General features: G+C 36.5%; 1 protein-coding gene across 3 annotated transcripts in view; it reads left to right on the top strand.

The window, feature by feature from the left end:
* The window catches only part of HMCN1 (hemicentin 1), a 455,928-nt gene that overhangs the window by 315,446 nt on the left and 127,272 nt on the right, over positions 1-13,210 (top strand). For all 3 annotated transcript variants that reach the window (XM_017524525.2, XM_017524527.2, XM_017524530.2), the window contains exons 43-48: positions 2,305-2,427; positions 3,155-3,316; positions 4,979-5,260; positions 6,821-6,988; positions 11,399-11,512; positions 12,064-12,150. In XM_017524525.2, the coding sequence (XP_017380014.1) occupies positions 2,305-2,427; positions 3,155-3,316; positions 4,979-5,260; positions 6,821-6,988; positions 11,399-11,512; positions 12,064-12,150 (936 nt within the window). The remainder of the gene's footprint in view (positions 1-2,304; positions 2,428-3,154; positions 3,317-4,978; positions 5,261-6,820; positions 6,989-11,398; positions 11,513-12,063; positions 12,151-13,210) is intronic.

Here is a 13,210-nt window from a genome sequence, read left to right on the forward strand (position 1 = left end):
CACTCCAGCCTGGAAGACAGAAAGAGACTTTGTCTCAAAAAAAAAAAAAAAAAAAAAAAAAAAAAAAGGCAATGCAGTAGTGGAAAGCAGAAAGCAATGGATATAAGAATGAATGATAGGGGAGAAAGCTGAGACCTCAAGGAGAGATTGACTCAAAAAATACTTACGGTATGCTCTCCATGTTCTAGGCACTATGCCATGTGTGGTCATAGAGCAATTAGAAAGGCAACACTGTTGTTCTCACAGAACTTATAGTTGGCTGGTGGAGAAATATCTTTAAGTAGTCAAAATTAAATCTCCTAAGAGCTATCATAGGTGATTATGTAGAAAAGCATATGAGACACATTTAATTGAGCCCTTAAGGATGAGTAGGCATTAACTCTGTGAAGAGGGTAAAAGCAATGCAAAGTCCTGGAGAATACTGTCTGTATTCACCGAGCTGAATATCATTCACTGTGGAGCCTAGTGCAATACAAGGAGAGGAGATACTAGGTAGAAAGGTAAAAACAGGCATATTGAAGAAGGCCTCTTAAATCAATTTAAAAAGTATGAATTTGATTCTAAAGGTGATAAAGGGATTTAAAGGAGGACTGTGTTGCTTAGATCTGTATTTTAGAAGAAGAAACCAGATGTGTTTAATCTATTGAATCACATGATTAAGTTGATTCGATGAAGAGGCATGTTAACAAGAAGAGTCAAGGATGGATGTGTGTGGCTTAGCCGAGTGGGCTGTGGGAAGGAACAAAGGGGGCTGAGTTCAGTTTTGGTCGCGTCAAGTTTGACAATGCTTCTCAGGCATCCAAGTTGAGATATCAAGTAGTTAGTTGGATATAAAAGTCTAGACCTCAGAGAGGGTCTCCATTACAGTTATAGATTTTCAAGTATTTGTATAAACAGAAGCCATGGGGGTAGAGAAGGGTAGAGTTTAGAATGGAGATCATGAATTTATAGTAGTGGCAATCTGTGCAATTGTGTCATTTTCTTCTGTAACTTTCAGTCTGTGGTATCTGTGACAACAGAGTAAACTGCAGGATTCATCCACAGTATGAGTGTTGCCAAATAAGAAGGGCAAAGTTACAAGGTAGTTGCGAACATTGACTTGATTATGAAATCTAAGCTGAATAGAGAAGTCAGTAAACAGAAGAATAGCAGCTGGATAGGGGGACTTCTGAGAGGTGAAAGCACTTGAGATTCAATGAAGCCAATGAATTGAGAATTGGGAATAATTAAGAGAGCCAAAAGAAGAGAGAAGTTGTCAGAAAGAGACCTAAATTTATAAAATTCCAGGAGGAGTGTTCTAGATGATGGGAAGGGCCATGGTATGGCCTCTGATGGAGAATGGGATGAATAGATCAGGGACTGATCTACTCTAGTAGATAGAGTATTTAAACTGGTTATGCCTGTGGATGTTAAGTTCATACAGAATGTATGAAAAGTATATGAACATGTATCAAACTGTTCAGCAAATAAAAGAAGAATGACAGGTTTACAGATGGGATTTTTAAAAAAGAGAAAGAGAGAGAAATATATTGGTTATATGAACCTCAAAGGAATAGAAGCTTTTACATGGGTTGGTTGAACATTGACCGGAAGTCACACTGGAGGTTGAGGAGGATTCTCCCACTCCTCAACTCTCAGGAACTTGGAAGAACAAGCCATCTACCAGCTGACAGTCCTGTAGCCAAAGAAGTGTCTTTACGGAGAGTTCAGCCAGCAGCTGCAGTCTTCAGCCCCTTTGAGAAAATCATGGGTAGTCAGTATTCACTTTGAAGGTTCCAGGGAAAAGCTTTAGGCCACTAGAGAAGCAGACTGTGCAAACTAAAATAGGTAATATGTCCTTTCTTTAGATGAAACCCTTTGCCTCTGTTCTTTAGTATATGTTATATGCTTTATTTTTCTAGTTCTGTTCACTATTGAGATATCAAAGCTAGCTAGGCAACGCTGACTAGGCTAAGTTTAAATTTGGTAGGTGCCTTAGCTTTTTGATGCAAGGTATCTAAGTATCATGCATCAAATATACATTTTATAATAGCTCTATTAGCTAACATATTTTATAAGTTATAATAAAGTAGCTTCTTTTTATGCCATTCTGAATATATTGATAATTTATATCTGTGTACATGGGAAGTCTGCTATTAGCTATTTATGCTACATCTGACAGGTGACTTTTAATATGACGTTGATGTCAACTTTGTATCCCAATTGCTTCCTTATGTCATTTGAGTAGAAACCTTTTATCCTCCATGTAAACTGTTAGGAAAATTTTATATGTAACAAGTATAAAAATAATATTTTTTTTTCCAGTCCCCCCAAATATTTATGGTTCTGATGAACTGACTCAACTTACAGTCATTGAAGGGAATCTTATTAGTCTTCTGTGTGAATCAAGTGGTATTCCACCCCCAAATCTCATTTGGAAGAAGAAAGGTCAGTTTTCATCCTTGAAATTTACAAAATTAAATGAAAATATAAGATGGATATTTGTTTGACAAATGTGTCAGATTCTAAACAAATTTTCATTTGCATACTAAATGCTGGACAGCAAAATTGCTTTATATGAAATGTGCAACATGTGATACTTCTACACTACCCAGCTGAAATTTTTTAAGACTATTAACCCCTCCCTAGAAAAAATAATTTTCTGCATTAATTGATTATTTTTGAACCAAATACATTATAGGGCAGCTATAAACATTGAGAATCCTCCATTCAAAGAACAAAATTTTCTTTAAAATAACTTTTAAACTTCCTGGGTGATTAGTTCAGCCATACCCCAAACCTCAGCATCACGCAACAGATTTATGTAACAAACTTGCACTTGTACCTCCTGAATATAAAAGTTCATATTATTAAAAAGTAACTTTTTTTCTCTGTGACAGTTTTCAATGTATATTAAGATTGAATTCTGCATTTGACCAGATTTCAATTCATTTATCAACATCTCTTTAAGCCACTAAGTAGCAGACAGATCATTTACATTTTCAGTTCATTTAAATATTAGTGCTCCTTCATTTTAAACACTAGGGCAGGATTATTTTACACTGTCATTTGCCTTTTATGTACTTGAACAAAATAAACAAGTATCATACTTAGTGATGTATAAAAAATGCTTTAAATTTCTGCCTCGTATTCTGCCATTTGTACTTCTTTGCAGGCTCCCCAGTGCTGACTGATTCCATGGGGCGAGTTAGAATTTTGTCTGGGGGCAGGCAATTACAAATTTCAATTGCTGAAAAACCTGATGCAGGACTCTATTCATGTGTGGCGTCGAATGTTGCCGGAACCATAAAGAAAGAATACAATCTGCAAGTTTATAGTAAGTTGATGATGAGCCAGACTTTAGCACAATTTTCTTTTAAATCTTTTCATCCTTCTCATTTACCGTATTTAATATTTTCAATGTTCATTCAAAATGGTATGGTTGCAACTATCATATGACGCATACATTTAAATTGTGCTGACATAACTGGAGAGCAAGTACTTCTGTCTGGCTGTTAGTTATTCGGCTATACATCTGTCCACTCTGCATTAGCTCACCAATGGCAGACACATCAATATGGCTGTAATTTGTTGAGGGCAGATACTGGACACGTGGAGGGGGAAGGGGGAGCATTTTACCATAGGGGATATTTACAATATATAAAAATACTTTATTTTAAAGAATACTTTACTTGTATAAGATCTTAGAGTGCTTAAGACAGTTATATTCTCATTTAATCTTCATATGAGCTATTATATATAAGACAAAACAGAGTCTCACTCTGTCTCCCAGGCTGTAATGCAGTGGTGCCATCTCCACTCACTGAACCCTCTGCCTTCCAGGCTGAAGTGATGCTCCTGACAGCTTCCCAAGTAGCAGGGACTACAGGCGCCCGCCCCACACCCTGCTAATTTTTTGTATTTTTAGTAGAGACAGGGTTTCACCATGTTAGCCAGGATGGCCTTGACTCCTGACCTCGTGATCTGCCCACCTCAGCCTCCCAAAGTGCTGGGATTACAGGTGTGAGCCACCGTGCCGGGCCGTATATGTGGACATTTAAGATCAGAGAGGTTTTGTTGGCTGAACAAGGTTGCTTGGCTTGTGAGTAGTAAGATGGGCACTAGAAGACAGGATTACTGACACTGGCCCACTTTTCTTCCCACACACATATATATTAGAATTGATCTAGTTTTGTTCCAGTGATACGTGAATTCAGCTTCAAGTAACAGAATAACTGGCTATCAGTGTCTTAACCAAGTAAAGGTTTATGTTCTCATATAATGAGGTGGCAGAGGTTAGCATTAGTCACTGGAATTGGTCAGAGCTTAAGTGTATCAGGATAGGCGCTCTGGCATTCCCCTTGTCCCTCCTTCATGGCCCCAAGATGGTAGCTGTAATCATGGTACCAATTCCACATGGAAGGCAAGAGGAAGGGAAAGGGCTGGTATCTTTCTCTTTTACCAGGAGAGCAAAAGATTTTCCCCCAAATCCCCAGCAGACCTGTTTAGATTTTATAGGCCTAAATTCATTCATGTGGTTACCCCACTTTTCCAGCAAGACTGAGAAACTGTCTCAGCTTTTCCAACTCATATTGTAAAAGGGAGAAGGAAGAAAGGAGTTGGTAGCAGACATTGGGTTGTAAGCTAGGCTACTGTATGTATTTTAAATGAGTAGTAGGAAGACTTATGTAAAGCAGGGCTGCAAGTGATAAGTTCAAATATTTGTATAGCTTCTCAAAAGTGGACAGTTAGCAAACAAAGCAGTCTTTTCTTGCTGTGTCAGTAGCTTCATTTTAGGTCTGAACCCACTTAAAACATTGGAGAAGAATTCCACCTCTCAGCATAATAACATCATGTCTGTTAGTCCTGATTCTTTTCTTTAGTAGTTTGTATTTTAACATAAAAATATATTTAAGTTTGGCAGACTAAAATTTCTATGTAAGACTTGAAGCAAACATTTCCTGTTTTGTTTTGTTTTTTATCTTCCTCCAACCCACAGTTAGACCAACCATAACCAACAGTGGCAGCCACCCTACTGAAATTATCGTGACACGAGGGAAGAGTATCTCCTTGGAGTGTAAGGTGCAGGGTATTCCTCAACCAACAGTGACCTGGATAAAAGATGGCCGCCCTTTGATTAAGGCAAAGGGAGTGGAAATACTGGATGAAGGTCACATCCTTCAGCTGAAGAACGTTCATGTATCTGACACTGGCCGTTATGTGTGTGTTGCTGTGAATGTAGCAGGAATGACTGACAAAAAATATGACTTAAGTGTCCATGGTAAGAATAAAGAGGGTCAATATGTCCATTCACTGGCTAATATATTCTAGCATCCTGGATGGGAGGTATAGGTCTCAAGTATTGAAAGTCATTTATTTATAATCCATCATTTTAAACATATATACCTCTTCCCTGGGTCAGTCTCATCATTTATCCTTCTGTGCCTGACCTCGCCTTATTTACCTTGCTGAAATAAGCACATATGAGATATTCTTTAAGGAAAGCACACAGTAAAGTAGAAAATTATGGTCTTCAAGTGCTTTTGGTCCAATGCCGTCCCAAGTAAAATTCCTTTATTTTGTGTTTTCCAAATTAGCTGACTTAAGTGTGCTTGTATAAATGTAAGTTCCTTAGAATTTACTGACTTATCATCAGTTAGGCATGAGTTATACTGAAGTCAGCTTTAATATTCTAACTCTAATTAATGAGTCATTAATGTCAATAAGAATAGACCAAACATACGTATACTCAGGGACAATGACTTTGTGTACAATTTGAACTATAATTTTTAGAACTATAGAAACTGGTAAATTTAATGGACACAAATCTTGTAACTTGAACCCAGTTAGGACATGTGTGAAGCTCAGTGTTAATATCCTGCAGTTTGCAGCCAATGTATGTGCCAAAGCTATAGGAATCATAACACTAAAGGGAATATGAATTCGTTTTCAGTATTTTTTGTTGGACTGCTCTTAATTTTTAGGATTAGATGATTGATTTTTTAGAAAATCTTTTCTTTAAAAAGGTTATGAATCCATATTATAAATTTGCAAGAAAAGAGGAGTGATTCGTATTCACAGTAGCAAAGATACAGAATCCGCCGAGGTGCTGATTAATAAATGGTGGAGTGGATAAAGAAAATGTGGTACATATGCACCAAAGAATACTACACAACCAAAACCCATGTCCTTTGCAGCACCATGAATGCAGCTGTAGGCTGTAATCATAAGTGAATTAATGCAGGAACGGAAAATCAAATGCCTTATGTTCTCACTTACAACTGGGTAGTAAAAATTGGGTTTTCAAGGACAAAAATATGGCAACAGTAGACACTGGGGACTACTGAAAGGGAAGGAGAAAAGGAGCCAGGAGTTCAAAAACTAACTATTGGGTACTATGCCTACCACCTGGGTGACGGGATCAATCATACCCTAAGCCTCAGCATCACAGAATATACCCATGTAACAAACCTGCACGTGTATCCCCTTAATCTAAAATGAAAGTTGAAATTGCAATTTAAAAAAAAAGAAAAAGAAGAGATGACTAACTCACACAAAATCACTGACCACTCTTGGAATAACAATATGAAAATAATTTACTGCTAAGATTGGGGAAAAAGTGACATTTTTACTTCCAGGAATGAGACACACACACACAGAGCTAATTGTTTTGATTGCTTATTTTGCTTACTGATGATCAGAAGATCATCAGGAAGTCTTATTACCATACACTGTTTAGGATTTTAGGATTTGATATTTGATATACAACATCAAGTATATCAAATATATATATCAGGTAACTAATATTTCCATTCCCTATTTGTTTTATTTTGTCTTACAGCTCCTCCAAGCATCATAGGAAACCATAGGTCACCTGAAAATATCAGTGTGGTGGAAAAGAACTCAGCATCCTTGACTTGTGAAGCTTCTGGAATTCCCCTGCCTTCCATAACCTGGCTTAAAGATGGGTGGCCTATCAGCGTTAGCAATTCTGTGAGGATTCTCTCAGGTATTAGAAATTCTGGTAGCCTTATAATCTTGTTAGCTTCATATGTCCACAACTTCTCCTTAATTTCAAATTTCTCAGTGTTTTTATTGTTTTATTTTTTTAACCCAGCTGCTTACTGTAATACTCATTAATCATATTAAGAAAAAATATTTAAAAGAATCTAAGAGGCTATATGAAAATGGGAAATCTCCAAATATCTCTAGACCCCGTTAGAAAACAAATCTTGGCATTTGCTGATTACGTCAGTCACGGACATGTCAAAGCATTCATGCTACAATGAGTATCAACCAATTTGAAAAGAATTATAGGAAGTGCTGAAATTGAATCCAAACTCTACAGTGAATCCTGTTATATAAAATAACTTTATAACCAAATGTTAGTATTTCAGTGTATTCATGACTAACTCAGTGATATTTACATTTCTAAGATGTGATAGTTTCCTGTGAGCTAAGACTTTATTGTCAAGAGATATTGATCATATTGCTCATACAATTTTGTAGGAAAATCTAAATAGTGTGTCGTTTGTAGATCAATATAAGCATAGAGAGAGATATTTAAGTCAAGCTGCAGAAATATGTACTTGGCCCATTTTGGTAATGACCAGATACAGACTAAGATAATCTTGCCAAATTTTTGATTAATAAAGAGCTTAGATACTTAGAAAAATACCTAATGTGTGATTGAAGACATCCAAATTCGAACACACCTCATGCTGGAGCTTTTGGGTTAAACTTAACAAGATGAAGGTTAAATAAGACTCATGATAGCCCTCTATCTAATTTTCTAATTATACTAGTTTATAATCTCTTTGCACTTATAGTCAAACCAGTGATGAAATTATGGTGAAGTATAGCTTCAAAACTCTTAATATGAAAAGATGTCTGAATTGTGTTAGTTTCTCAGTACGCATTAAAATACAATGTGATTATCAAGACAAAAAAATACATTATTTTGCCACATAAACTATATTTTCTCCAATAAGAAAAGCAAGCCATATTTTGCGTTATAAACTTAGCAGAATTTATTAGAAAGACAGGAAGAAAGGCTTAATGACAGTATTTTCAAAGAAAAATAACAATGATGGGGAATTATCACGTAATTAAGATGTCTGTATTTAGCCTGGAAAAATAAACCTTGTAGTGTATTTTGTATATAATCCAAAGTAAATTTAAATATTCGATGAGCCATGGTGTAGAAAAGATTATGTTGGTTTTGCCTAGTTTCAGAAGTTAAAAATAATATCAGTATATGGATGATTCTAGGGACAGATTTGTGTCTGAATACAAACAGCTTAAAAGAATATTTAGCTTGCTTAAAGTCAAGATGAGCTACTTTAAGTGGTAGTAAGCTCTCTTCCCCTAAATGTGCTCTAAGTTTTAATTACCACTACTGAAGGCATATTCAGAAAAGAGTCTTTCCCAGTGCTATAATTAGGTCTAAAAAACCTAAGTTCCCCCTGTTTCTTCCTGGTCTTGGTCTATAAGTGATAGGAGCTTAATGAAAAATGTGCATTGCTATTAACCACATTTATTGTCTATAATACTCACTGTATTTATGACCTCAGACTAGTTACTTAACTTTGCGAACTTTGGTGTGATCACTTGTAAAGTGATAAGAATAGTATTTGCCTCAGGGTTTCTGTAAGGAGAAAATGAGATGTCTAAAACAGTTAACACAGCCTTTGCTTCTATGGTCCAATACCTATTGTTGTTATTGTCATAGACAACCTGGTAAAGGTCTGTGGCCTCCCTGTCCTGGGAAACTTTCCTATGTCCTCACTATGATGTTTTTAACTTAACAGGACTCTCAGTCTCTGTTGAGCTTAAGAAATGCATACAAATGGCAAAGATTTTATTAAAATTTGGTTACCAAAGCCTAAACACATTATCTTCTTGGCTTGAAATTATATTCATCTTTCTGGATTTTTAAAAAATGTTCCGTTACTGAGAAAGTAGGAACCGTTATTAAATATAGTAAGTGCACAGAGCTCCTGGAAGTGAAAAAGGCAAACTAAAGTGATGTACTCCAGTGTGTTACAAATTTACAGGAGTGCTGTTTTGGTCTCTTTTATCTTTGTTTTGCTTGACTAGCAGCTGGAGATCCCTGAGTGAACACATGATAAGTATTTCACCTTGTAGGGCTGCCAAAGGAGTTATTCAGTTTTACAGTCAGAACATGTTGTGTTGTGCAATAGATAAATGAGAATCAAATGACTGGTATATTACTTGCTTGGTCTTCGGTCTCCTAACACTTTTGTTTTATTAATATTAGTCCTCCTGAGAATTTAAGTAGAGCTTTTCTAAAAGCAGTACTTTGGTGAAGACCCTATCGTTGTTATAAAGTTATCTGCCAGAAACAGATAACTGCTATAAAAATTTAATATGTACAAGAAGCGTCTCCATAGAAGTATAATTTATTGTCAGAACCCATTTTTGGTTTTCACTGGATTAAGTGAGAAGACCACAAAACAAAGAGAAAAGGAAGATCATGAAACTTAAGAGGTTGAGGTTTATAGAGCCAGCAGTGATTCATAAAGGTTCTATTGCTTTAATCTCTCTCAACTGGATTCATATTATGATCTCACTAATCTGAAGTAGCAGTGAGTGCTTGAATCCTTCCCTAATTGACATAAGTTTTTAAAGCATTTTTAGATAATTTATCTTTACATAAATTCAATCGGGAAAAAGGCTACATTCAGGTAATTAGCTTTGTTTGTCTAAATAAGATACTACTAAGTTCACCTTTAGGTGGGTTGAGGGTGGGAAGGTTGCTTATAGAAAAAGTTCAATGTCAGCTTGTGTTTATATAAACAGAAAACAGATCCAATACTCCTAGCAAACCAGACCCAGGTGAATATTTACATGAAGATTTCATGTTTAACCATTATATTGTTTTTAGTTCAAATTCAGGGTGCCAAGCAAAAATATACCAGCTAGAAAATTATTACAAAATCCAAGAAATGACCTTTTTTTGTGGGACCTTACTCCTCAAATGGTGCCCAGGACTTTGTTCTCTAAGGGTGTCTCTTAGTTCTCTGCAGGTTTTGTTTCATCTCGTTTGTTGGCCCCTCTGCTTTATCTTAAATAGAGTTTCCCTTCAAATTAAACCCCTCAGTATATTAGAGTTTCATTGTCAGTCTCCATGCATTTCTTGGATGAATATTTCCTCAAACAAAATGTTACATAGATGTTCAAAATACAAAAAGAAACAAAAGCAGTGCATCACTAGTGCATGAGGTGACCCCATAACATTTTATATAAATCTAGGATTCCATGAAACTCAGTTGAAAGCTGGTAGTCTTTGTTATCCTCTCTTCCTTATATTAGGTTGATGCAAAAGTAATTGTGGTTTTTGCTATTGAAAGTAATGGTAATATATTGATGTCACCCAAATCTGGGTGTCTGGTCTGCTTATCTTTCCGACATTCCCATATTACATGTTCAGCGCAGAACTAGGACTCTGTTCCCAACCACCTGATCACAGTTGTCTTTCTAAGCACAAATCGTATCATGAGCCCTGTTTGTTTATGCACTCCATGGTCTTCAGTGAACACAATAAAGTCGACATTCCTCATCACAGCATTCATGGGCCCACACAACCTGGCCATACTCCATCTAGCCTCATCTCTTACCCATTTTCTCCTCCTGCTCTGCTTTTGGAACCACTTCTCATGCCTACTTTCTACCTCTATCTCCTCATTCATACTCCACTCACAATAGCATCCGTATTAGTCCATTTTCACACTACTGTAAAGAAATACCTGAGATTGGGTAACTTATAAAGGAGAGAGGTTTAATTGACTTACATTCTGCATGGCTGTGGGGGCCTCAGGAAACTTACAATCATGGCAGAAGGAAAAGCAGGCACATTCTTCACCAGGTGGCAGAAGAGAGAGAGCATGTAAAGGACCTATCAAATGCTTGTGAAACCATCAGATCTCATGGGAACTCACTGTCATGGGAATAGCCCGGGGGAAACCGCCCCATGATCTAATCACCTCCCACCATGTCCCTCCCTTGACACATGGGGATTACGGGGATTACAATTCGAGACGAGATTGGGTGGGAACACAGAGCCAAACCATATCATTATCTCTCATGTGTTAAAATATATTTACCTTTTAAGATCACATTTAAACATGACCTTTTCTGTGAAATAACATTTCTTGTTTGCTGTCACCTAGCATTATATTTATATTTGTATCCATTGAACTAAAAGATTTTTCTGAACCACCTATTGTGTTTTATATAGGTTTAAAATGTGATTTTTTAAAAAGCTTGACATAAATTCATTTAAGGGCCTCTACAACATACAGATGAAATGTGTACCTAAATTGAGCATCACTTGGATGACTTACAAAGTTTCAGTTTTCTTTTTAAGTCATCTTAAAAAGATGGTTTGCTTCTGCAGGAGGCAGGATGCTACGGCTGTTGCAGACCAGAATGGAAGACACTGGCCAATATACTTGTGTCGTACGGAACGCAGCTGGTGAAGAAAGAAAAATCTTTGGGCTTTCAGTATTAGGTACTTATATAGTTCGTAATATCTAGAAAAAAATTTAATTGGCTTAAATTCTGGATTTATTTGCCACTTGATCTCATACCTGTGTTATTTGGCCCCCAAACTGTGACTCTTGGCAAGAATTCAATGTCAGAATTGTTTGGAGACAATCCGGCAATTGTTTGGAGAAATTAAAATGCCCATCTTAATTCACAATTGCTCAACAATATTCTGAAAGGCTGAATGACTTGTTTAATGTGAATGCATATTAGAGTTATAGTGGAAGAAATAAAAGTCGAATAAATGTTCTTGCTGATTTGTTGACATAATTTTATGCAGACTTTATGATTTACATTACAATAAAATTCATTATAATTGGACTTATGGCATATAACTTTATAACCTGTCTGAAAAGTAGAATTGATCAAAATATTATGACATTCTAACAATCAAATAATGAATATGGATTGGGGATTTGTTTTGAAGGTCATAGCTTAATAAAAACATGGATAGATACCTATAAAATAGCAGCCTTGCTGTTACAGCTGTTACTTATTTTGTTTGTTTGTTTTTAGTGCCAACTCATATTGTGGGTGAAAATACATTGGAAGATGTGAAGGTAAAAGAGAAACAGAGTGTTACGCTGACTTGTGAAGTGACAGGTATGGGACTCAGCTCTCAGACTTGTGGTGCTCTCCCCACTCACTGATAGTCATTGCCTCCACCACATATCTTTTTAAAATTGTTTATGTATTTAGGGGGTACCAGTGGAGTTTTGTTACATGGATGTATTGAGTACTGGTGAAGTCTTGGTGATGGTAAACATTACCCAAGTAGTGTATATTTTACCCATAAGGTAATTTCTCATCTCTCAACCCCTGTTCCACCTCCCACCCTTCCTAGTCCCCAAGGCCTATTGCTTCACTCTCTGTGTCCATTTGTACACATTGCTTAGCTCTTTATAAGTTAGAATATACTGTATTTGCTTTTTGTTTCTGAGTTATTTCACTTAAGATAAAGACCTCCAGTTCCATCCATATTGTTGCAAAAGATAAGATTTCATTCTCTTTATGGATAAGTAGTATTCCATGGGTGTGTGTGTGTGTGTGTGTGTGTGTGTGTGTGTGTACACACCACATTTTCTTTATCCAAGCTCTGTTAATGGAAACGTAGGTAGATTCCATATCTTTGCTATTGTCAATAGTGCTAAAGCATACTAGTGCAAGTATCTTTTTGTTATGATTTATTTTCCTTTGGGTAGATATTGAGCCCCACTATACATTATTAATCAGTTGAGGAAAAGTCCATCTACTGTAATGGGCACTTGAAATTGAATTCTAATCCAGTATAGCTGGTAGAAATATAGAGGAAACCTTTCAGATTCTGCGGAGACAAAAAGGAAATACCAACAAGTAAAAGAAGGAAGAAAGAAAGAGTGGGGAGGGAGGGTGGGAGGAAAAGAGGGAGGGAGGGAGGAAGGGAGGAAAAGAGGGAGGGAGGGAGGAAGGGAGGGAGGGAAGGAGGGAGGGAGGGACTGGCCCTTTCTTTCAATTCAATAAATCATTCTCCTTTGAAAAATTATTCTGCTTCTACTTATATGTATGTTTATCTTACCCTACCTTTTTAAAATTTTGTTTCCTTCCCTGTGTTTGTATCTTCCTTTCCTTTTCCTGTTTTCTTAAATTTCATTTCAAAGATATAGATAGGAGTTTTGGTGAGAAT

Source organism: Cebus imitator, unplaced genomic scaffold (genome assembly GCF_001604975.1).
Source record: "Cebus imitator isolate Cc_AM_T3 unplaced genomic scaffold, Cebus_imitator-1.0 Scaffold33, whole genome shotgun sequence".
NCBI lineage: Eukaryota > Metazoa > Chordata > Mammalia > Primates > Cebidae > Cebus > Cebus imitator.